The sequence below is a fragment of the Geotrypetes seraphini genome, chromosome 5 (assembly GCF_902459505.1).
Source record: "Geotrypetes seraphini chromosome 5, aGeoSer1.1, whole genome shotgun sequence".
Taxonomy (NCBI): domain Eukaryota; kingdom Metazoa; phylum Chordata; class Amphibia; order Gymnophiona; family Dermophiidae; genus Geotrypetes; species Geotrypetes seraphini.
The window spans coordinates 53,502,193-53,528,658 of NC_047088.1; the positions used below are offsets into that span (position 1 = coordinate 53,502,193).

Here is a 26,466-nt window from a genome sequence, read left to right on the forward strand (position 1 = left end):
TACTTATCTCAATAATCTTCTCTCTGTTAACCCAGCAAACGATTCCTGACAAATGGGTTAAGTTCCCCAAATCGTGAGCTGTTGCAGAAGGAACAAATACTTTTTCTTCAGCTCTACCGCCTTCCTCAGTGGGCTGTCCTGCCTCTCTTCAGTTTGTACCAAAGCAGTTGATAACCACTGTAATAGGAAACATAAGAAGGAAGGGTATGGGGAACTTCCCCGACAAGACACTTCCTGTTCTGCTCTGAACAAAGATAATGAACAATATTAATCAAAACATAACATATATAAACAAACTGGATCAATCAATCCACCTGAGTGCAACAAGCATTAACAATTATGGGGTTTGCATACTCTTAATTGCAATTTTAATGATAATATGGTACTCTATTCATAATATCTGACTGGCATGAGAAGATCTCCAGTTTTGGACAGACATACTTGCCTGAGCCATTAAGCAGGTGAATAATTTTAGGGCAGGGTGTCAGGACTCATGCTGTGTTAACAGAAAGATTATCATTGAGGTAGTTCTGAGCTCTCCTGGGAGAATGGTATAGAAAATTGAATAAATAAATAAAATAAAGTACCTAATCATCCCTTCTGTTACACAAAGCATATGAGTCCTGACAATGAGATTACCAAAGCAGTCCCTGGAATCTAGGGCAGAATAGATGAGCCTGTCCTTAATACTGAAAGCCCAAAGGCATCGTCCTTTTGCGCTGCTGCATTCACTCTATAAACTTAGTAAAGGTAAGAAGTGCAGATCATGTAGATATTCTGCAAAACTCTTGGGGGGGGGGGGGGGTCATCCGGGCCTCCGCCCTATGGTGATAATATCACCAAGCAAATCCATCCTGCCCAGCCTGGACTTACTAGTGAGGGCAAAAATGTGGTCGGAGAGTCAAGTCATTTGTCACTTCGAGAAAATGGAGAACTGTTCTCACATCCAGTACCTTCAACGTTTTGTCCAGTTTCTTCAAACCTGTGGTCTGAAATGCATGCAGTCGGAGCTCTTGACTGACGTGAAAAGAGAAAACTACCTTCTGCAATATGCGCAGGGAAACCCCATTTTCTGTCACTTTAAGCAATGGCTCTCGGATGAAAGCGTCTGCAACCCAAGCTCACCTTACTGAGGGGATATCCACTAGAAAGATTGCTTTGACCATCAGATTCAGCAGAGACATGTCTTGTAAAGGCTCATATGGAGCCTTACCGAGACCCTGCAGCACAATGTTAAGGTTCCATGATGAAAAAGGATGGATGCAACCAGAGGATGCATAAAACCAAAGTATGCATGCAACCAGAGGATGGATGCAACCAGAGAATGCAATCTGAGTGCCCCCTTCAAGAATCTGGCTATATCTAAATGAAGGACATCTTCCAGCTCGCTTGCAAAAGGAAAACTGAAGAGAGGCAGGACAGCCCATTGAGGAAGAAAAACTATTTGATTCCTTCTGCAACAGCCTGTGATTTGGGGGACTTAACCCACTTGTCATTAAGTGTATTGTATCAGTGTTAACTGTATGGAGAGATGCCAAGAATACACCAAACAGTTAACACACAGGCTTTGCAGTTAGTTTGTGCTAAATTTTGCCATTAATGCACAGCAGCTCAAAAGTTTGACACAGCCAATAAAAAGGATATTCAATTTCATCTGCCATTTTAGAATGGGAATGCACATACAGTGGTACCTTGGATTACGAGCATAATCCATTCCAGGAGCATGCTCGTAATCCAAAATGCTCGTTTATCAAAACAAAGTTCCCCATAGAAAATAGTGGCAACAGCAACGATTCGTTCTAGAACCCGGGGTCTGTACCTGTCGGGGCCGGGTGCTGCAGCGCTGTCTCCTCCGTCTGCCTTCTCTGTCGGTCATCTGAAGAAGAACCCCACAGTGCCGCTTTGGGGGGGGATGCCAGCCGCCGGAGAACCCGCAGTGCTGCTTCAGATGGATGCCTCCTCCATCCGCCGGCCAGCCCTCCACGTCGGATGCCCCTCGCATGCTGGAGAGCCCCCACCTGAGCCCACGCAGCCGAGCACCGCCCCACTCGCATGCCGCGCACGACACGCTCAACGCCGATGATAGATGCTGTGCATCACACGCAACGCACAGGCAGGACAGCACCCAGCCGTGCAGGCCCAGACAGAGGTCCTCCAACCTGTAGAAGGCACCCGATGTAGAAGGCTGGACGGAAGATGGAAGAGGAATCCCCTGAAGCGGCGCTTCCTGGACTGTAAATGCTCGTTGATCGAGGCAGTGCTCGGTTTGCGAGTCAAAAGTTTGCTGAGTGTTTTGCTCGTCTTGCAAAACACTCACAAACCGGGTTACTCGCAAACCGAGGTACCACTGTATATTTTAAAAACTTCCCACTTGGCTTTTGCATTAGCACCCTGGCATACATAAAAGTAATCATTTTGGCCAGAATTTTAAAAGAGCAATTAAGGAGATAATATTCTTTAATTTCAGGTTGTTGTTTTTGCTTTTTTGCCTCAAAAGTTTTAATTTTTTTGTGTGGCTTTGCTGTTTAATTAGCACTACTTGTACAATAAAATGAAATGTTTAAACTAGGTGCCAACATTTACATACATAAATGTTTAGAATGGAAGATTAGGTTCTTACCTTTGGTAGGGTCTATGACTATTCATCAGTGCATATGTTGGGGGTGTGTGTGTGTGTGTCAATGCCCCATCCCCTCCCGATCCAGCATGTCTCATGGCGTATGCGTCATGATTCAACACGTGGTTCATGTGATGAATGGTGATGACCCCACACCCCATATCAGCACTTGTGTCACATGTGGTGGGGATGCAGTACCCCCCACCCCTGATCCAGCATTCCATCTTGATCCAGCAATGCTCTCCACACTCCCCCCAATTCAGAAACCACTTTCGCAAGAAAAGAAGGAACAGCATGGAGTTACACCTGACTCCATGATCCTGAGAAAAGGCTCTCTACAAGAGAGCTTGCGGATCTGCAATGTGTCTTGCCTTCACTGTAAGGTCCAAAAGGGAGACATCTTTGAGCTGCTCAAAAGGGGCTTTAGTAAGGCCCTTCAACACAATGTTAAGGTTCCCGTGGGAATGGGAAAATGCAGCGGTGGCTGCAAACGAGCACACCTCTAAGAAATCTAGTCACATCCGGATGAGCTGTAAGGGAAACTGAACCGAACGCCCTGAAGCAACGTCAGAGGGAAGGCTTCCAGATGAGGTGCGGGACGTGCGAGGAGCCGCTGCCCACAACTCTGTGCACTGCAGCACTGAGGAAGAGGGAGCCGGCCTGAAGATATCTCTGGGGGGCGGCATAAAATGGCTAGGCGGGAGCAGGCCAGCAGGAAAGGCACAGCATGGAGGGAAGGAGACAACAACGGTAGGGGGAATGATTTTATTTTTTAATTTAGTGATTGATTTACATCTGCTGTCTGTTCAGGAAGACATGCATTTGTTTCTTTTCTTCTGGGGTTGCACTGCATGCAGAGTCTTGCATCTTAGGGCTTGTTTGTATATATTAGTACTTTTAGTTTTTGGTCCCGTATTTGCATGGGGTTATCTGTGTTCTGGTAGGAATGAATATTGAGAAGCATACAATAAGCTTTGTGTAGTTTAATTCTGTGGTTAATACGATTATATTGTGTGTGTGTATATGTGAAAAATGAATAGAAAAAATTGTGTTACAATTAGTACTATTATGCGGCAGGGTCTGGGGTGGAGATTGGGTGGAGATGGGCAGGGTCTGGCCCATGACTTAGCACAGTGTTCTTCAACTGCTGGTCCGTGGACCAATGCTGGTCCACAAAATAATTATTTTATTTCCGCCAGTCCATAGGTGTCAAAAGGTTGTAGAACACTGCACTAGAGGATATCTCTGCAGTGGAAAGTGGTATATAGTGCTAACTTTTCTGCAAACTTAGGGACTCTTTTACAAAGCTGTTCTAAAAAGTGGTATGTTCTATTTTTAGCACTTGTGTTTCCTGCATGCTGAGGCCACTTTTTATTTTTTCCCCATTAATGGCATTAGTTTTGAAATTAGCATTCACTGTCACATATTTTGCAGATGGTATGAATTCCCGTATGAATCCTGCGCCAATGGGTCAGCACGCGCCAGTATCCATGTGGTAACTAATTAGAGTAGGGCATGCCTAATCTCTGCCTCCAAACATGCCCCCAGCACCGAGCCTAAAATTAGCATGTGGCACCTGAGAACACCCTGCAGCCACAGACTTCAAGCAGTGGTTTTAAGCACACATTATTGCTTACTGCCACTTACTTAAAGGGTCTCTTAATGACAGAATAAAATGCACCCAATGCATCATCTCACATCAATTTACATGATGATTTTTTGCTTTAAAATTGCTTGCTTGAACAAAAGTATTTAAACCTCTTAGGCAACCTTAGTGCAGGGTACCCACTCCCTATATGGTACACACAGGTAAGATGGAAGACACTGCAAAGAAATCACCAGCTTGTCAATGAATACCTTGTGAGCTTTCCTCAGACAGGCAGATTGAAACGTCATCATTCCTATCGTTATCTTCTCCTGTGTCAAGGACAGTTTCCTCTCCTGAAGTAAGCATTAAAGATGCGCTAGACTCCAGCTGATCAGAGAAGTCAGCAGGGCCACCCCGTGGCGGTGGGACCTCGATACCCATCAAGCGATACTTTCGCCTTCGGTTCCCAATCCAGGTCTTTTTGGGTCATAATTATACAGAAACAGTACATGTTAAGAGATAAATTACATCACTGTGAGTGAAAATGCTGGAAGGAAGGAAAGAAAGCTGCACTTAACATAATGAGAATGTCTAAAATTTAACTTTTTTAGCCTCACAAGTCACACAGAATGATTTTTCAGAGGAGTTGTGATCTTTCCAGTGCCTAGGACAAAAGTTAAATAAAATTTGTCCTATAGTTCAAATGCTGCCATTTCAGGTGTGCACAATTTTTCATACATAACTAGTGGCTTCTTCCTTAATACAGTCTTGATATGCTTATAGTATATAAACATTTTGGTTTAACTTTATTCAACTAAGGAATACAAATTTCAGTGTCACTGTCAAAACACAGCAATTTTTAATCTTGAAATAAAGTAAGGTGTCACAATCCTAGATGAATCAAAATACTCTTGATTACTTAAAACTAAATAAAAGGCCATCAATATCTGACTTCAAGTCAGGGGCAATTGAATATCTTTATAGAATGAGCAGCCAAATCAACCAGTCTCCAGTCCTGCTCCCAAGTTCTTTGGTTGCTGATACTATGTTGGACAAAATATAAGTGGGGCCACTGACCCTGGAATCCACCCCATTTCACTATGTTTCAAGCAGGCAACATCATTTAATTATTCACATTCCCTATTAAGTTAGAAAATAAAAAATAAAGAGGTAGCAAAAAGGTAGCAGTAAGTCACATTTTATCATAATTTTGCACCTTTAATGAAAAAAAAAATATAGCTGGTTGGTTGCGTTTGATATGCCTCAGGCAAACAGATATGCAAATACTGAGAAACAAACTTGCAAATATTAACATAATATGTAACATCTCTTTTTAAAATTGTTCACTTTTCACTAAATTATTGCATCATGCTTTGTTGGGATATAATTTATATCATAGCCACTCCTGATTAAACTCTGCTGAGCAAGCTACTCGATACCCAGCAGCACTTAACCAGTTAGTGGTGCTGAATGTCTGCTAACTAACCATCTCCTAACCAAGGTGGAGTTAGGACCGAGCACCAACCTAGCCAGTTAGTGCTGATTTTCAGTAAATAACCAGCTAAGTAGCTGTATAAAGTTAGGACACCAAAATAGCTGTCTTAACTTTATGCAGCACTAGTCTGAATATAGGCCAGTGCCTGGTTAACTTCTGGGTTGGTGGACATACCCAGATATTCAATGCTTGGGAGCCAAGTATGCCCCAGCACTGAATATTCAGGATTAGTTCAGTCCATGGGCAGAAGTGACTTATCAGCCAGAGTCTGAACAACAATTCCTATGTAAAAAAAAAAATACTGTGCTTTGCACGTGCAATTCATAAGTAACCAACAGCTCACAATGACTTTCTACTGAACAAAAAAGCACATCAAGACAGACTTTGCTTAAAGGAAAAACCTGAATATTCAACTTTGTGGTAATTTTTTTTTTTCTGGAAGGTCATGATAAAGAATACCACCAGGTTCCAAAGTCTTCAGGAGCTGCAAATGACCTAGATTTTTAGGACATCCCTACTGAATAGGCATGAGAGAAGATTTGCTTTTAGTAGAAGTAATTAGGCATATAAATTTCTCTCATGCACATTTATTAGGCATAACTTGTATACTTTGCCTGTTTGCAGTCCTTACTGTATATTTTACAAAATGCAAAGCATATATGTAAATCTCATCACACATGTATATTTACTCCTGCTTCTGCTTCCTGTTAATGAATACATATGTAGGCAGCAATACTAGAAAGAGAAAGTACTCGGGTATTTGCAATTATTTACAATTGTATAGTCGGTTCTAAAATTTTGTCATTTCTACTTTTTTTTTCATACCAGTTGTGCTCAGCACATTATTTCAGTTTTCTAGCTGTATCTCTTTCTTTGCTATCTAGCACTATTCTGAGTTAAATTTTGTCATATTATGAAATTGAAAATATATATTACTTTATATTGTGGCTGCAATTCTCTAATTTCTTCACTACTCTTCATTTTATAGTTCCATGCATATCACACGACTATAGATTTATCAGGATAATGGCAACAGGGCTCTTCACTATAAAAGCAAGACAATCGACTGCATACATATTTAAGGAATTCTGAAGGTGATCTCTCATCCTATAAGTTTCTCAGCTTGGAAAGCATCCACAATAGAGGTGTCAAACTGCAATCCTGGAGGGCTGCAAAGCAGTCAAGATTTTAGGACATCTCTACTGAATATGCACAAGGTATACTCCATCTGCTAGCGCAGCCTCCACTGAATGCAAATCTCTCTCATAATACATATTAGGATGAACAGGTTACCCATTCCAGAAGGGAGACGTTTGGGGCACCCCTGGTTTTAAAATTACATCCCAAAGCAGTGTAATCCTCCCTTCTATCCAATGAAATCAGTGTTGCAGGTCCCACAATGAACCAAGATGAGGTTGGCAGAAATCCAGGACTGGTCAAAAATTCTCCCTTTTGGAATGGGTAACCTGATCACCCTAATACATCAATGGCTTCATTGTATTGTCCACTATTACCCCCAAGTTCTTTTCTTGGGTACTTTCACTCATTACCAGCCCTCCCATCGTATAGCTGTACTTCGGGTTTCTATTTCCTACATGCAAGACTTTACATTTCTCTACATTAAACTTCATCTGCCATTTCGTCGCCCACTCTTCTAGTTTGTTCAGGTCCCTTAGTAAATCTTCACAGTCCTCTTTAGTCCCAACTCCACTAAATAGTTTAGTGTCGTCTGCGAATTTTATTACTTCGCACTTCGTCCCTGTTTCTAGATCATTTATAAATACATTGAATAGCAGCGGTCCGAGTACCGACCCCTGCCTAACACCACTCGTGACCCTCCTCCAGTCCAAGTAGTGGCCCTTCACTCATACCCTATGCTTTCTACCAGCCAACCAATTTTTGATCCATCTATGTATGTCTCCTTCCACACCATAGTTCTTCAGTTTCCGTAGTAGGCGTTCATGGGGTACCTTGTCAAAGGCTTTTTGGAAATCTAAGTATACGATGTCTATGGGGTCCCCTTTAATTCCTTCGAAGAAGTGCAATAAGTTCGTTAGGCACGATTTTCCCTTGCAAAAGCCATGTTGACTTGTTTTCATCAGTTTATTCCTTTCTAGATGCTCGATGATGTCTTTTATCAGCGCTTCTGCCATCTTCCCCGGAACCCAAGTCAAACTTACCAGTCTGTAGTTCCCCGGGTCACCCCTCGATCCTTTTTTAAAGATGGGCGTAACATTAGCTATCTTCCAATCCTCCGGGGTCATGCCTATTTTCAGGGATAGATTACAAACCTGCTGTAGTAGTTCCGCTTTTTGCTCCTTTAGTTCTTTCAATACCCTAGGGTGGATTCCGTTCAGGCCTGGAGATTTGTCAGGTTTTAATCTATCTATCTGCTTGTGTACGTCTTCAAGGCTTACCTCCATGAATGTTAATTTTTCTGCTTGATCTCCTTTGAAGATTTTTTCAGGTTCCGGCACATTGGATGTGTTAAATATCCGAGAAGAACATCTAGCACGTAGGTACCTAGCCAACATGGTACCAGATTTATTACTATGCTCAAAAAAGTGGGTTTTAACTGTTTATGCATGAAATCTAATTGCTCTAATTGCAGAATCCCCAAACTCTGTTCGAACCTTTTTCAGAGCATATCAAAGTGCAGAATCGTTGCAGAAACCACCAATACATGGACATCGTTTTGCATCTCTGGAAGAGCTTTTTTCCGCCATTACCCGAGCCATTTGGCAATTGAACAAAAATGGTGTCTTGGATGGAATAATGAAGCTTACTGGACATTGGGACTCGGTCATTGTAAAGCAGGGAGACTATATTGAAGGATTGTAAAGAAACACTTGAAAAAAAACAAACATGTAAATTTAAAAAAAAAAAATAGTGTGCATTATTTATGAAATGACTCTTGTATATTCTCCTCTATCCTTACAATGATCCTAAGTGGTATCTGGGACAATGTTAAAGTCACCTCCCAGACAAAAGGTCCCCTGAACAAAATCGCCCATGGGATCAACCAGAGACGGAAAAAAAAATATGTTGCCTAACATTGGGAGCGTAAATGTTAATAAAAGTAATCAAATGCCCGCACAACTTTCCTTTTATGGCTAAACTTTCCTTTTATGGCTGATGATCTTTGTAAGTATCCTCAAACAAAAAAGGGGATAGAGGAGCAAAACAAGATGGCTAATCATCCTACATGCCCTTCAGGCCCATGATGCCCAGAACAATATAATATTTAGATTGGAGAAGATGGCAATCACAGGTATATAGATGTGTTTCTTAAAATACCACCACCTCCCAATTTAACCTTCTTAACTCTTTAAAAACAATACTGCACTTACTTCTAGCATTCAAACCATTAACAATCCAAGATCCTAAACAAACAGTTAAATCTGCTCCCAACTGCTTTTGCACTGACTGTCCATCCTCCCTACACCCCATTTACCACCCCCACCCCAACCCTTTCCGATATCAACTCTGGCTGATCTCCTCCTACCCCAGCCAGCAAATACCCTCTGGAGGAACAGCTTTACTGACAAGAGACTGGACAAACACCACAAGTACCCAACTCCCCATACCTTTTCCAAACAAAACACAGCTAACATTCAAATTTATGTACTCCCCCGTTCACTCTATTCCATTCTCACACAAAAAAAAAGATTATATTTTCCTCTTTTTTTCCCCTTCTCTTCCCTTTTTTCCCTCCTTTGAAAAAGAGAGAATGGGTATCCCATTGATGAGCGTAAACAGATAGAACCATTCACATAGCCTCAAGGGGCTGGTGTAGCAGAATGATGAGAATTCCTTGACCTAGTATTAATCACTTTAGTTCCATCTAGATGAAGTGCCAGTAATCCCTTCCGGTGACTGCTGAGATTGAGGTTCCACAGGTGTTAAATATGTACATTCCAATTCCGCCAGGGCTTTCCAAGCCTCTGTGCTAAACTGTATACGTTTCGAGCACCCAGAAATTGTTATTAATAGTCCAAAGGGAAATAGCCACCGATAGCGATACACACCAGCGATACACCAGCGATACACACCAGCGATACACACCGATAGCGATACACACTTTCTTCTTTTGCAAGTAGATTTAGCCAAATCCTGGAAAATAAGAATCTTACAATTCTCCCAAACCAATGCATGCTGTGCATATGCTTTCTTCAAAATAGCTTCTTTAACATAAAAATCATGAAGTAGGCAATAATATCTCTTGGGCCCAAGACAACATGGGGGTCCAGACTCCAATGCACCCTATCCAAATTTATCACCATTGCAGCTGCAGATGAGTCTGCCGAAGATTTTAAAAAATGACTTATTTTAGTCACTACTTGGTCAGACTAATGGTCAGACTCAAGGATCCCCTTAAAACACAAGTTGTTTTGATGGGATCTATTTTCAAGATCCTCAATAGCATTCAGCATCTGGCTATACTCTTTTTGGTGTTGAGAAAGGGTAACCATACAGGCATGCTATTGCTTTTACACGGAATCCAAGCGTTCCTCCATCTGCTCAATTCTCCTGCCAATCTTACTCAGCTCGTGACAAATCTCTCTCAAAGCAGTTTGCACATCTGTGCAGACTCCTTTCATTTTGGATTTTAAGGCCCAAAACCAGTGGGTGAAATCTTTTTAAGTAACCTCATCGCCACTGAGAACCTGGGCTAAATCGTCGTCAGCTTCAGAATCGAACTGCACTGACACCAAATTCCCAACTTCTCTCCCAGCATCCGCCAGTCACCAGCCTTCTCAGCAACATATTTAAATTTCATCAACATGCTATAAAGAAGTCAAGACAATACAAGAGGTGCAAAAAGGAGCAGGGAGAATGGGCTCTAAATACAACAATAACTGTGCTCTTGATGGAGTTCACAAATCATGCATCCATACTCTAGTGGTGACATCACTTCTTCCAGTTTTTTTTCCCCCCCCAAAGAGTACTCAACATAAAAATCATGGGATAGATTTGTGCACACTGAAGACTGATCTCATGATCTCATATGTATTTATTATGGGAAGCACTGTAATAAATTAATTACAAATGGTAATTTATTACACTAGAATCTGACTAACACAACCAATAATGCTTAACAATTTAGGGTCATATACTTTAGATAATGAAACCTAAAGAGATGGGATGCTGATTTCTATTTTGCATTTTAACTGCAGGAAGTTAAAATAGGGGTGTCAAACTGCAATGCTGGAGGGCCACAAACTAATCTAGTTTTTAGGCAGTGTCTAATGAGATATGTTTGTTCCCATATTTTCTTTATCTCCCTTTGTATGAGATAGAGCAGTTTTGAATGTTAAAATGAGAAAGTAGTACCGTATATACTCTAATATAAGTTGAGATTTTTGGGCCAAAAAAATGGCCCAAAAATGGAGGTCCCGGCTTATATTCAGATCAGTGCCCATCCTCCCCCTCCCAGACTTGTTGCAGGCCTCCACCGAGCCTGCCGTATGTTCTAGTGGGGTGGACCAGTACAGGAGGGATCCCTCTCGTCTCCTGTCCTGCCCAACTCTGATCATTTTTACCTCCTTCGCTTATCTTTTTGAATCCTTGGTGGTCCAGCGGTGTACCGGGCAGGAGTTTTCCACGCTCCTGCCCCTCTCTGAGCAAGGCGCTGAGTCGCTCGTTGAATGGCTGCTGCAAGCTCTCACAGGATTTGTGAGAACTCGCAGCAGCCATACAGGGTTTGGCTCAGTACTGGGAAGGAGTGAAGAAAGCTCACTCATGCTCGGTACACCGCTGGGTCACACAAACTTGAGGTGGCCATTCAGGAAGGGGCACAGTGCGGAGCAGGAGCACAGAAAGCTTGCTCCTGCCCGGTACACCACAGGACCAACAGGGATTCAAAAAGGTACACGGGGAAGGAGGAAAAAAAAATTGTCAGAGACAGCCAGGACAGGAGATGGGAGGGATCCTTCCTGTGCTGGCCCACCAGATCATATGGCAGGCCTGGTGGAGGCCTATAGGGCATTGGGAGAGAGGGGGGACAGGGTACAAGGCAGGGAGGTGAGACAGAGTACAGAGCCTGGCAGGGAGGGAGGGGAGCAGGGTGGAGAGCCTGGCAAGGCAGGGCAGGGCACATGAATATTAATCCCCCCTCCCCCTTTTTTCCTCCTTTTTGGGAAAAGGGTACCTCATCTTAAACTCCAAGTATATACGGTAATCAAGGAAGAGAGAAAAGAAAGAAGGCTGCACCTATTAAAGGCATGTTATTTATTTTCCTACTGCATCCCCTTGTGACTCTTGGCAAATCACGTAACCCTCTATTGCCCAGAGACACAAGGGGCTGCAGTGGGAAAATAAATAAACACCTATAATCAATAAATGCAGCCCTAAAACAATTAAAGAATAAAAAGTAATGAAAATATAATTCAAATATGTGTGAATGGGAGACCATTAACACATACTTGAATGGAACTCAAGTAATCTCATGAACAGACCTTCAATTTGGATATATTTACTTCTGACCTGTATTGTTTATATGTATTTTTCTTGATGTTCATCCTGTTTATTGTTACTTGTTATTCTTATAAATAACTCAATAAAAATATTGAACTAAAAAATAGAAAATATAATTCAAAATGCAGTAGAATAACTATAAACAGCCTCACAGTTTTCACAGCCTACTTCAGAAAAGCAAGCCTGGAAAAAAAGAAAAAGTAGACAGTCAAGTACAAGAGAGTTAAGGCAAGAGAGAAAAATTACAAAATAAAGCCAAAAGTTGTGTCCAATTCCTCCACCAACAGCCTTAGTCACAGCGAAAGGTAAATGAAAAAAAGTAGGCCTTTCAACCTGATTTAATTTTAGCAAAATTTTAGCAAAATATGTTGCTAAACATAGATAATTACCCCTCCCCCTTTTACAAAACTGTAGCGCAGTTTTTAGCACCAGCTGCGGCAGTAACAGCTCCGACGCTCAAACAAATTCTATGAGCATCAAATTTGTTACCGCCGAGGCTGGCGCTAAAAACCGTGCTATGGTTTTGTAAAAAAAAGGGGGGGGGGAGGTTAGTTAATACAGTCCACAAAAGAGGACCAACAATAGAAAAAAAACAAACAAAAAGAAAAGAAAAACCAGTCCATTGTGTAATCAAGCTTTGCTTGTGAAGAGACAGATTTGGTAATAATTTGTCATCACGGGAACACAAAGTTCTTACTGGAACATATGGAATAAGAATGTCTGACAGACAAAAAGATTGACCTGCTTCTGGATCTTAAAGGTTAAGTAATTTAATTCTAAACAGAATGAGCAGCCAATGACTTTTTAACAATAAAGGAGACAGATCATCATATTTCTCATCATCATGAAGAAACCTAAGTGCCAGGCTTCAAATAACATGCGCTGGAAGACATATAATGAAGGCAGAACATGCACATCACTTGCTGATTTGCAACCCTCCAGGACTGCAGATTTGACACCACTGGGGGAAGGGAAGCATCTGGTACTAGTATCTTAGATAGCAGACAAATTCTAACCTGTAAAGAATGTGCCCAATTTAATTTCTTACTGGGATACACTGTAGTGCTGCTTTCTCTTTGTGCTGATCAATACAACTTAGCCTCACCTGAGGGTTTGCAGCTATATATAGCTAGAGAGACAGAATGAGGAAGTAGCTCCCTATGCAGTTATTTATTACGCCTACCACATGAAATCTATTTTGGGATAGCCTTCGAGCCTCAGTGCCATTGTGTGCTGCATGGAATTTTAAAAGGGTCCTTTGTCACTTCCATTATGACAGGCTAAAATAGGACTACAAATCAATCTCTCTTACCCGTACTATTTCACAGTCCACATTTAATTCTGAGGCAACAGCTTCTATCTTTTCCCTGCAGACAGAGCCCAGGCTGGTCATGCCCTTGTCCCAGTATTTCTTCAGCATAGCCACATCACGGTCACTGAATTGCGTTCGGTCCTGTAGCTGTGAAGAAGAAAGTAGTGACAGAATGATTTAAAAGGGAAAGCAAAAGGGGATGGGATTTGATATACCACCGTTCTATGGTTACAATCAAAGGGGTTTAAATATTATATATAGGCACTTATTTTGTACCTGGGGCAATGGAGGGTTAAGTGACTTGCCAGAGTCACAAGCAGCTGCATGAGAACTGAATCTTTCACCTGGTTCTCAGCTCACTGAACTAACCATGAAGCATTAGGGTACGTCTCCACTCCAAGGTTGTATATCAAGTTGTTGAAACTGAAAACAAACCCCCCTACCCCCCAATTTCAGTTTTAAAGTTACGGAAACAAATAAAAACTCAAGAATGCATAAATTTGCCATCATTTTTCCATTCTTTTCTCCGCTCATTTTCTTTGTCAACATGCTGGCCAACAAATTCAGCACCGATTGGCCAGTTTTATCATCAGCATTTAGACTAAAAGATAAATGATTATTAATGGGGATATTTTCACTTCTTTTCTATCTTACAATGGATGTTTGAAAAGAACACAACATGATTTATTTATCAGGATATGCACTTGGGAGTTCTCAAGGAAGACATAGAAGGTACTTTTTTCCCAGAAAGATAAGCTGCATACATAGTCAGGACTGCTTTTACCTACGGGCAAAAAGAACAGTTGCTCCAGGCCCTGCATTTGAGGAGGCCCAAAGGTAAACAAGCTTAGTAGGTCAGGAGACCTTATAGCTTCTTATCTCTGCGCCAGAAAAGTATGTAGGCTGGGCACACGGAGATGGACAGTGTTTCGGCATGCATGAATGGTGTGGGCAGCAGGAAAGTGCAGTATCATTGTGTGAAGAAGAGAGGAGTTCCACCTGACCAGTAGAAACAGGAGACCTCTCATTCTTTCACTGCTGCTGCTGCTGAAATCACCTAACTATAAATGTTTGCTATACAAAAGAAGTTTTTAATTCTTTTTTAACCATCTCTCTACACTCTGGTGTTTTATTTATTTTGGAGGGTGGGGGGGGGTGTGAACTAATGGTATCCTATTAAGTTTGCACAGAATTTTCCCTACCCTACAGAATGTGCAGAATTCTGCAAAGCTGCTAATAGCAGCTGTTCTCTCCTCCGCTGGCTTCAACCATGCAGTTCACATTAGTGCTGCCTGATTTGCCGATTTGAATCAATTCATCAATTTGTTTAAAAAAAAAAAAAAAAAAATCGGGCTCGCCGATTCGTCGACCAACCTTCCTCCCCGTGTCTTCAGGTCTCCTAAAGCAAGAGCGGCAGCACTGCCTCTTGCTGACTATCCACTGCCACTCCTGCTTTAGGGAGCGAGGGTCAATCGGAAGTGCTGAAAAGGCCTTTCTAGCGTCCCCAGGCTTCCCAGTCTCACCTTCAGCTAATTAGGGCAGCCTGCAGAGGATTGCCGGTGCTGCATGCAGAAGACGACTTTGAGGTCAGAATTAGGGGTCTTGATGGGAATTAGAGGGAGAGAGAACTTGAACTAGAGAGGTTGAAGCCTGATAAGAGAAAGGACAGGAGGGAATTTCAGGCCTTATGATAGGGGAAATCTGTGCAAAACCACTAAAAATAAACAATGCCAAATTTTTAAATATTGTGTACAAAATTTCAAAAATTGTGTAAATTCCCCCAGGAATAGTATATAACAGAATTCTTTAGAAAATTTCAAGTACTGACTCATATGTATAACAAGATCAGCCTGTAGTAAACCAACACACTGGATTTTTTTTTTTTTTTAACATTCTTCACTATACCTCTCATAAAATAGTATGGCTGGACCCTCTATGTCATTTCCTCTGCTAAGCAACACAAAAATATTAGATTCTGTTAGGAACAGCATATATTTATGTAGCATGTGATATCTGAGGGTTCTCTTTATAGCCTTTATTTCTATGGCACCCAATATGAACATACCTTTTTCCACCTATTAATTACTCTGCCATATGCATTTATTGCATACTATTTTTGTTTGCACTTTAGCTTATTACAGGTTGATATTGTTGTATATGAGTATTTTTATCTATATATTCTAAGGATGGGAAAATGTATAGTTTATAAGAATTTGATACACCAACAAGTTTGAGCATTAGGACCAGGAGGTTTACAATCATAAAAACTACAAGGTTTTGACAAAAAGGCCTGAGCAGCACTCACTCTAGACCAGTGCTGGTTTTTAGGAGCCTGTCTGCCCTGACGCAGTAATCAAAACATAGCTATTCAACAAGGCTCTGCTGTTCAACTTGCAAAGGTAAGTTTGAATTTAAAAAAGTTTTAAAATGATTAAAATTCTAACGATAAAAGTTCTGTAAAGAAAGATTAGTGAAATCGATTACGATGTGATAGTTGTTGGTTGAAAGTTTTACAGGCAACAGTCACTTTTGATGGTTCCTGAAGACTTCTAAAGAATATAGAGCGTGGGGATTTAACATTTCCTGGATTTTTGAGTTGGGGAAGGGACAACCTAGGAAAAAATTAAAGGAGGTCCATGTACATAATATTGCCCAGGGCCCCACTAGTGGTTAAAGTGGCACTGTAGGTACACTTTTAACAGACTGAGACATTTTCCTGCTAGTGTGTAATATGAAAGAAAAGGACTATATGGTCTACATTCCACACACCCACTGAAACCTGTTCTGTATGTGAATAATGGAAAAGCATCACTATGCACACTGGATGAGACAATTCTATTTCTGAAGAATCATCATTAAATGCGCCACTATAAATTCTCTGCTGTACAATCTTGGCGTTTCTGCTTTCTCATTAAAAATGTAAAAGAATGCCACGGCTGTGAAGAGAGAGTGCACTTTAAAAGCTAAGAATAGTAAGTGAATCTTGATTTTTTCCTAGTATAAAGATGCCCCTGTGACTAAAGATATGCCTATTTAGATCAAATGGTTTTACATAGGTACATCTTAACCACGAGGCTCGCTCTGATCCTTCACAGAAACTATCTATGCGTTAAGGATGCCTTCTGTACTAAGCTTCATTAAAGGGTAACAGTCTCATAGGAAATACAGTTGTCCAAGAAAATGAATTACTAAAAGAAATATTCCCAACTCCACCTATGCTGGACTTCTGTCAGCCATCTAATCTGAAACTGGTAAAATGCAAACTCCCTACACAAACCCACAAAGAAGAGAATGGCCCACATCCTTGCGGTGTGGCAAGCTGCAAACTGTGCGAGCACATCTCAAAGGATCCCAGTTTCACTCATATGCGAAAAACATTCTACATAAGGGGATCCATCACATGCTCATCTTTTAATATGATTTATATCATTCAATGCACAAACTGCAAAGAAGGGTGCTACACTGGTGAAACAGACCAGATGCTATAGTCTAGAATTAATTTACACAGATAAACTAAAAATTGCAATGACACCCAGGATGTCACTTCTAGCAAACATAGAACAAAGAAAAGGGAACACAAACCCCACATAAAGTCCAACAAAAAGAGCACAAGTGGGGAGTGGGATAGAACACGTCAACCTTAAGACAATCCTTTATTTCTATCCTATAAACTCAAAATCAATTACATGTAGAAACACATGAATGAAAAGTCCTATAGGTGTAATGTCCTTCTTGTAAAAAGATCCAGTTAATGACCTGACTTGGTCTGTGTTTTGGCCTCCCACTGGAGGCCTGCCTCAAGGGTGTGTCAATTGGTCCACTAGGTGTCACTCCAGTGCTGTAAATAAGAACTTGAAAAAGCTTGTCAACATATCTAAGACTTGTGAAAAAGCCCAAAGCTCAATAATCAGGGTACACAAAAGTCTCCCGCTTTGAAGATCCACACCCGATACAAGAGCTGTACTCCCTCCCAATCACTGTACAGTGGTAAAATAGAACAGTAAAGATGGAAAGTTAAGAGTGCAAGGAATATAAAAGGAATAGTGAGTAAGAAGGATGGAAAGGAAAAGAATGATAGCAGAATGATTTTGGGAAAAAGAGAACCTGGGAAAGGAAGGGGATGTACCGTATTTTCGCGGATATAACGCGTGCGTTATACGCGTTTTTACCTACCGCGCATACCCCTCGCGCGTTATATGCCTGAGCGCGGTATACAAAAGTTTTTAAACATAGTTCCCACCTCGCCCGACGCCCGATTCACCCCCCCAGCAGGACCGCTCGCACCCCCACCCCGAACGACCGCTCGCACGCGCTCCCACCCGCACCCGCATCCACGATCGGAGCAAGAGGGAGCCCAAGCCCTCTTGCCTGGCCGACTCCCCGACGTCCGATACATCCCCCCCCGGCAGGACCACTCGCACCCCCACCCCGAAGGACCGCCGACTTCCCGACAATATCGGGCCAGAAGGGAGCCCAAACCCTCCTGGCCACGGCGACCCCCTAACCCCACCCCGCACTACATTACGGGCAGGAGGGATCCCAGGCCCTCCTGCCCTCGACGCAAACCCCCCTCCCCCCCCAACAACCGCCCCCCCCAAGAACCTCCGACCGCCCCCCCAGCCGACCCGCGACCCCCCTGGCCGACCCCCACGACCCCCCCACCCCCCTTCCCCGTACCTTTAGTAGTTGGCCGGACAGACGGGAGCCAAACCCGCCTGTCCGGCAGGCAGCCAACGAAGGAATGAGGCCGGATTGGCCCATCCGTCCTAAAGCTCCGCCTACTGGTGGGGCCTAAGGCGCGTGGGCCAATCAGAATAGGCCCTGGAGCCTTAGGTCCCACCTGGGGGCGCGGCCTGAGACACATGGTCGGGTTGGGCCCATGTGCCTCAGGCCGCGCCCCCAGGTGGGACCTAAGGCTCCAGGGCCTATTCTGATTGGCCCACGCGCCTTAGGCCCCACCAGTAGGCGGAGCTTTAGGACGGATGGGCCAATCCGGCCTCATTCCTTCGTTGGCTGCCTGCCGGACAGGCGGGTTTGGCTCCCGTCTGTCCGGCCAACTACCAAAGGTACGGGGAAGGGGGGTGGGGGGGTCGTGGGGGTCGGCCAGGGGGGTCGCGGGTCGGCTGGGGGGGCGGTCGTTGGGGGGAGGGGGTTTGCGTCGAGGGCAGGAGGGCCTGGGATCCCTCCTGCCCGTAATGTAGTGCGGGGTGGGGTTAGGGGGTCGCCGTGGCCAGGAGGGTTTGGGCTCCCTTCTGGCCCAACTACACAAAGGTACGGGGAAGGCGGGTGGGGGTGTCGTGGGGGTCGGCCAGGGGGGTCGCGGGTCGGCTGGGGGACGGGCGGAGGTTCTTGGGGGGGGGGGCGGGCGTTGGGGGGAGGGGGTTTGCGTCGAGGGCAGGAGGGCCTGGGATCCCTCCTGCCCGTAATGTAGTGTGGGGTGGGGTTAGGGGGTCGCCGTGGCCAGGAGGGTTTGGGCTCCCTCCTGGCCCGATATTGTTGGGGAGTCGGCGGTCCTTCGGGGTGAGGGTGCGAGTGGTCCTGCCGGGGGGGGGGGGGATGTATCAGACGTCGGGGGGGGGGGGCATCAGGCTTTCAGGATGGGGACAGACCTTCAAGGGGGGACAGGACTTCAAGGGGGGACAGTGCACGGAAAGTCAGGGGGGGTGAACGGAGAGTCGGGACAGCACGGAAAGTCAGGGCAGTGCACGGAAGTCAGGGGGGGTGAACGGAGAGTCGGGACAGCGCACGGAAAGTCAGGGCGGGCGAAAGGAGCGTCGGGCATCATGCGCGGTATACAAAAGTTTTTGTACATATCATCGTGATTTCTGCGCGCTATACCCGTGTGCGCGTTTTACACGAGTGCGCGTTATGTCCGCGAAAATACGGTAATGTGAAAGATGGAGAACAAGAGGCTAAGATTAGGAAAGGACAAAGGGTGAAAGGCTGGGAAAAGGAAAGGAGATGACTGAGAGAGTAAGACTGGCCTGAGGAAGAGGGTGATCAAGGGAAGTTGAAGAATAGCTAATAATACCAAGAGATAGAAAGGGAGAGATAGAACTTTAGGAAGAAGTATTAGGCCAAGAGGCTGAGGAACAGAAAGCAAAGATATGAAAGATGTAGGGAAAGAGGAGTAAAGTGAAGGATGAATGAAAAAAGGCTGCACAAAAACAGATGAAGCAGAGACAGAATGAAACATATTTGAAAAACTAAAAACATATTAACATAGTAAATGATGGCAGATAAAGACCTGAATATTCCATCCAGCCTGTCCAATCTAGTTGAACCAATTGAACCAACAATCTAGTAATTTATTTCACTTGCTAAGTTCCCCTATAAGATGTCATCCCTGCCCCCGAGATAGGCAAGACCTGTACTCAAATGATATGAATGTGGTATAATATATGCATACTTGCTACTGATTGGTCTTGCCACATACGGACACAGACTGTAGAAGTCCGTCTGGAATCAGCTATACTGCCTCACTGCTGGAATCGCTGTCAAAGCTAATTCCAGCCCGTCCTGATCTGTCTTGCCATATACTGGTCACAGACCACATAAATCTGTCCAGAATTGGTTTCGCTTCCCCATTGCTAGGGCTTCGATACAGGCACCACTTCTGCGCATCATAAATGAAGTTAAAGTTGTTGATCTGTTGAATTCTGTCCTGATACTATTCTTTTTCTGTTTAAGGATCTTATGTAGCTATCCCACACATTTTTGAACTCAGTCACTGTTTTTGCCTCCAGCACCTCTATATGGAGGGCATTCCAGGCATCCAGCACCCTCTCTGTAAAAAAGTATTTCCTGCCATTACTCCTAAGTCTATCACCCCCACAACCCAAAAGTCTAAAAATTATCAGGAGAATGACCCCGAGAGAAAAGCCACTGACACAAGGTTCCTCAGAGAGAAGGAAGCAAGCTGAGGTCTAAAAGCACTCCTTTCAGTTATACAGGCAAATAACATATGGAAAGTAAATTTAATAAGGATGCAGCTAATATACGCAGAAAATAAATGGGTATAATATAAGCATGTTAAAAACACATACGATACAAGCCAAAAGGCATGTAAAGAGAAAAACAAAAGATAGCTTCTCCGCTCCGAAGAAAACTGAGAACTGATGGTCCCGTCAGCGAGCAGGAAGGCACCAATGCATGCATGATACAGGCAGTCTTGATTTCTTAAAAAGTGACGGTTCACTTTGGACGGTCCATGCCAAGTTCCATGAATGACATCACCCACATGTGAGAATATGCTGCCTGCATGTCTTGCGAAAATAACAGCTGCACCAGTTTAATGCAAGCCATTTTGAAAAGAATACTTTAGGGCTATATCTTTAGATATAAAGTTTCATTATTGCTGTTACCTATTTCTTGCAGCCTTACAATGTGACAAACAACATTCTCCCTCTTGGACAAAAACTAAAACATCAGTCTTTAAGATGTCACAAAAACAAGACATTATGAATCCTAACACCCCATATCATAACTCAAGAGTTCAAAACTGCTGCAGCAGGCATTTTTCAACACTGTTGGAACAGTGCTTCTAATAACAAAGATGCAAGCAAATAGAAATTTATCAGACTATATGAAATAACCACACTTTTTTGACAATGCTTTATTCAGACTTTCCACTTTGTCGAGAAACAGTTCTAAGTGGCTTGCAAGCTAAAATAATTCCTATTAATAAACAGAAAGAGAAGCATACATGCAAGAAAAATATTCAATCCTCCAATAAAATAAGCTAATACATGGGGAGGCTCATTTTACAAAGTATACAGACTTACAAAGTTATTTATTTATTGGGATTTATTAACTGCCTTTATGAAGAGATGTTACTATGTAACTTTGTAATTCTATGTGCTTTGAAAATGAGCACCTAAATATCTAAAACTGCCCTACCAAAACACATACTAAGGTGCGCTTAGTAAGGTGCGCTTACTAAGGTGCGCTAGCGTTTTTAGCGCACGCTGAAGATTAGCGTGCGCAAACCCCCGCGCTAAACGGAAAATACTAACGCAAGCTCTATGGAGGCGTTAGCATCTAGCGCACCTTAGTAAAAGGAGCCCATAGTCAAAATCCCCAGGCTCTGCTCCAAGGTCTACTATCCAAATGCCCACTGAAAAAAAGAGGTCTTTGGGACTACCCTAAATTTTTCATAACACTATGGCATGAAGCTCTTGTGGAAGGTTGTTCCATAATGCTGGTGCTAGAAAAAAGAATGTTGATTCATATTTGGTTAAAAAAAGAGCCAAAAAGTACCAGCCAATGATCATTCTAATGATCTAAAATAAAGTGCTGGTACTATAAGTTATGAATGTTACCAAATAACGTGGAAAACTTTTGTGAAATGCCATAAAAGTAAGGAGAAGAACCTCAAGTTTCATCCTGTACTGCACTGGAAGCCAATGATATTGAGCTAGTAATCAAGTTTCTGCTTTATTAAAACTTGACATATCACCCTAAAGAGTTAACTTTTAATGGAGTGACATGGCCCATTCTTCCAGCTCAACTCAAAAATAGATAGCTGCATTTTGAAGGAATTGAAGTTTGTTTTTTTTAGACTGATTTGTGAATTCCCTGCATAGATGCAATTACTGTATAATAATCCAAATGGGAAACAGAGTGCATGTACTGTATATACTCTAATGTAAACTGAGATTTTTGGGCCAAAAAAATGGCCCAAAAATGGAGTCTCGGTTTATATTCAGGTCAGCATTGACATGCCCACCTCCCGAACCTGTTGAAGGCCTCTGCGATGGCTGGGACAGGAGGGATCTCTCCCGCCTCCTGTCCCACCCGATTCTAAGAATTTATACCCACCTCCCCCACATACCTTTAGTATCCCTGGTAGTCCAGCAATGAGCCGCTAGCTGATTGGCCGCCAAGAAATTAAAGAGAGAATAGGGAAAAGCTGCGACCTGGCAGGAGCGCTTAGAAAAAAAAAAGTGGCATTCCAAGGGGAGGGGAGGTAGGAGTACTGACTCCTGCACATGCCCAGTAAAAGTAAAGCTTACTTAGCGAGGGGAGAGCACCGGCACTTAGGATTCGTCAGTGGACTTCACCAACAAGTGTGCCTACATATTCCCTGCTTGTCTCCAGGCAACTCCCCCAGGTTTATATTCGAGTCAACCTTTCTCCTCCTTTTTTAGGGGAAAAAAGGTTTACTTTGGTTTATATTCGGGTAGGTTTATATTCAAGTATATATGGTAATAAAGAATGAAGTATGGTACTGTGAAAATAACAGCAAATGGAACAAAATTGGTGTAATATAACCCCCCCACACACACCATTTTATATAATTGAATATTTGTAGTTAAAAAGAAAGTACAGTAGAGTCTCGGTTAACCAGGACTCTTTCACAACCATCAAAAAAAAAAAAAAGTCGACAGTGGAAAAAAATGCCCCCTGAAGCACCAGTGGCGGTGTCCTGATCCGCAAATCCTCCCTCCCTCAAGTCCCCAAGCAGCTATGAACCCCCCTCCCTTCTGCCCTGAAGCATCAGCACAGCAGCAGTCTTGAGCCACAAAACCCTCCTCCCTCCCTCAAGCCCCAAAGTGGCAGAAGCAGGACGTGGTCCTGACCTGCAAACTCCTGCCCTCTTTCTCTCCCTTCCTTACCTGAGCGCAGTGTCAAAACAGGCTGCTCGCAGCCAGCACTGGCAGGGCCTTTCCTCTGGCGTGTTACTTCCAATGCATCAAAGGAAAGGACCTGCCAGGGCTGGCCATGAGCAGCGTGTTTTGAGGCTTCCTCCTGCTGACCAGCTGCACTCGAGTAAGGAAGGGAGTGAAGGAGGGAGGGAGCGAGGGAGTTCGTGGCTCAGGACCACAGCCTACTTCTGCCATTTCGGGGCTTGAGGGAGGAGGGCTTTGCGGCTCAGGAGCACTGCCGCATTGGTACTTCAGAGCAGGGATGGGGTGTGGGAATTGAGAGTACGTTAGTCAAGGTTTCTAGCACACTCTAATTAACCACCAATCCCCGTGGGTGCCACATAACTGAGATTCTACTGTAATAATTTATCAATCAGACCAAATGATAGAGCATAAGATTTGGTACAAGTTGAATAAAATGGCCAACAGTTTGGAGAGAGCATATCTGATGAGAAGCTGCACCCAAAGAAATCCTAGGTGTTCTGCAGCCCCACATTACTGGATCACAGTGAAAATAGCTCCTATAACTGGCTGTCAAACTAAATGCGAGAACGCTTAGAATCAGGCCCCAAAAAACACCAAAAGGAAGAATATCTGAATTGTGTTTTAGAGAATTTCTTCAAAAGGAGCATATAGAGAAAAGCTATAATATTTTCCTGCATTTTATCACACTCTCTAATCTAACTCCTTATTTATCAAGCTGTGCTGTCAAGCAGCGCAAGCTAATACCGAGCTGCCCATTCTATTCCTATGGGTGGCTCAGCATTTAGCTCAAGCTGCTCAGCAGCCCAGCTTCATAAAAGGGGGTATAAAAGAGAAAGCCAGAAACAAATGTAAGAATTTGGAGGAACGCTTGCTAGTTTCTTCAGAAAATCTGAAACCAGATTCTGACTTTTTAAGTGCTTAATCAGTGTATTAGATTTATCACTAGTAGTCTTGACAATTAGACCTGACAACATAGGAAGACAATGGAGCCCTTTCCTCAAAGGCTCCTGAATTTAACCCCATCGCCCCCCCCCCAAAAAAAAAAATCTCCTCCCTTCATCTCAACAACATATGATTAGCAGCTACTCAACTGAAACTTATCTCTCACTAAACATATTTCTCAAGTGGTCTCTTCCTCATTCTACTATCTCCGGGAACTCTGAAAAATAAGGAACTACTTCTCAGAACCTGACTTTATCCAACTCCTCTATGCCTTTGTTCCGTCCTGCAAGGATTACTGCAACGCACTATTTGTCAGACTGACAGCAAAGAATATATGTCTTCAGCGTTTACAAAACGCAGAAATCAGACTCCTAAAAGAACATGTGCGCCCAGGACTCAGTCTTTTAGGCTCTATCATCTGCCCACTGGCTACCCATAGCCAAACACTGCATCTTCAAGGTCTTGATACTAGCGTACAAGTTATTGCACAAAATAATGCCTGGCTACATGTCAGCTAAGATTCTTCCATATCTCCTGAACAGGCCGCTCTGCTCCCAGGAGGAAACACGTCACCAAATACCCCCTGGTCGTGCCCTTCAACTCCAAAATGCCAGATGACGATTCTACTTCTATTTCATATCAAGCTACTGAAATCAACTGCCCCCACAGATCAGATCCCTTGAAGGGCTTCTGAACTTTAGGAAAACAAACCCCCCAAAAACTTATCTCTTCACCTAAACCCTCCACCCAGTGCAGTAAGGTTAAGAAGAAACGTACACTAAATGTATATTGAATTAGATCCTCTGTATATGTCAGGTTAGGATGAAAAAGTGTAATTATAGAAAATTGTAACTCTTCTGTATACTATTCTATGTTAGCCTGTAACACGTTCTGAGCTCATTGGGGAGAACGAGATAGAAAACAAATTAAATAAATAAACACATTTATGCCATGTCCAACTTTTCCATGCAGCCACATTCATGGAGGGGATAAAAAGTAAAGCAAAGTTGACAGACCCAGCCACAGATCATGCCACCTGTGGGGTATCATCCCTTATTAAGAAACTTGTCTTCTCCTGCATTTGCGTGTGTAATCATCACTTTGGAGTGTGCCTGCATTTGCGTCACTGCCAGGAGAGATTTCACAGAATGCTTTACAAGTTAAGTGCAGTTTGTTTGCCTTAGATAAACAAGCTGTTTATTATTTCATTCACACTGCTAATGTGCATTTACTCACAACACTGTTGTGCCAGGAAAGCAATTTTAGCACTAAAAGAAATACCGACAACTTTGTTTTTAAAGTGGCATTAAACTGGGTAATCAGAAATGCTGTATTTGCTTTCAAATGCAGTAAATTGATGTAAAATATATAGTCGTGGCTTGGTCACATCTTCCAGACGACATTTAAGATGAATTTCTGCTGCCTTTTCTATTACTGAAGTTATAGTCCTTACACACTTTCTAGCCAGAATGAATCTTCAAGGGAACCTTCTGCTTAAAATGTATTTCCTTCTCTGGGTACCAACTTGTAAAATGATATGGAATCTACAAGCAGTTATAGGTAGGGCTTCTACCTTTAGGTATTAACTGACAAAGGACGATAAAGCACTCCCCAAAAAAAATTACACTTTACAAGAAAAACATTTCTTTTAGCTCTCTCGCTTCATTCCCCTGGCTTATCTTGCATCTTCCACTCAGTTTTTGTGGCTGTTCTGCACTTTCGTTGCCTAACTGATAAGCATACATTTTTTTTTTAATCCCAATGAAAAAGGCATCCAACAATATTACCTTTGGCCAATAAATCAGATTTTTGTACCCAAAGAATCTCTAATCAGCTGGAATATAAATATTTACCCTCCCCCCTTTTTATGAAGCATCGGAACTTTTACCGCTGTGGCTGGCAATAAAAAATGCTAACATGGCTTCATTAAAAAAGAAGGGGGGGGGGAACTAGGGCCATACTGAATATTTGTATTTGATTGAGTCCTGAATATGAACATTATTCATATTTGGCCGAATAGTGATTTAAATTAAAAAATGAATAATTTGGGGCTCTACTGTGTTAAATCCAACTGAAATAAACAAAATCTCAGATTTTACATTATTTCTTTTATTTGTTATGCTCAATGCCTATTTATATTCAGCCATATATCGGATATACTCGAAAATAAACCAAGATTTTGGGGCCAAAAAAATGGCCCAAAAATGGGGGTCTTGGCTTATAATCGGGTCAGCGCCCACCCACCCCAATCCCGGACTTGTTTCAGGCCTCCGTTGGGCCTGCCGCCTGACCTAGTGGGGTGGGCTGGGACAGGAGGGATCCCTCCTGTCTCCTGTCCCAGCCAACTCTGACAATTGTTTATACCTCCCTCCCATTTTGAATCCCTGGTGGTCCAGCGGTGTA

The 26,466-nt window shown here is 43.0% G+C and overlaps 1 protein-coding gene across 3 annotated transcripts in view; it reads right to left on the reverse strand.

The window, feature by feature from the left end:
- Positions 1-26,466, reverse strand: part of HDX (highly divergent homeobox) — a 131,738-nt gene that overhangs the window by 46,427 nt on the left and 58,845 nt on the right. For all 3 annotated transcript variants that reach the window (XM_033946834.1, XM_033946835.1, XM_033946836.1), the window contains exons 7-8: positions 13,490-13,636; positions 4,475-4,682 (exon numbers count right to left, since the gene is read on the reverse strand). In XM_033946834.1, coding sequence (XP_033802725.1) covers positions 4,475-4,682; positions 13,490-13,636 — 355 coding nt within the window. The remainder of the gene's footprint in view (positions 1-4,474; positions 4,683-13,489; positions 13,637-26,466) is intronic.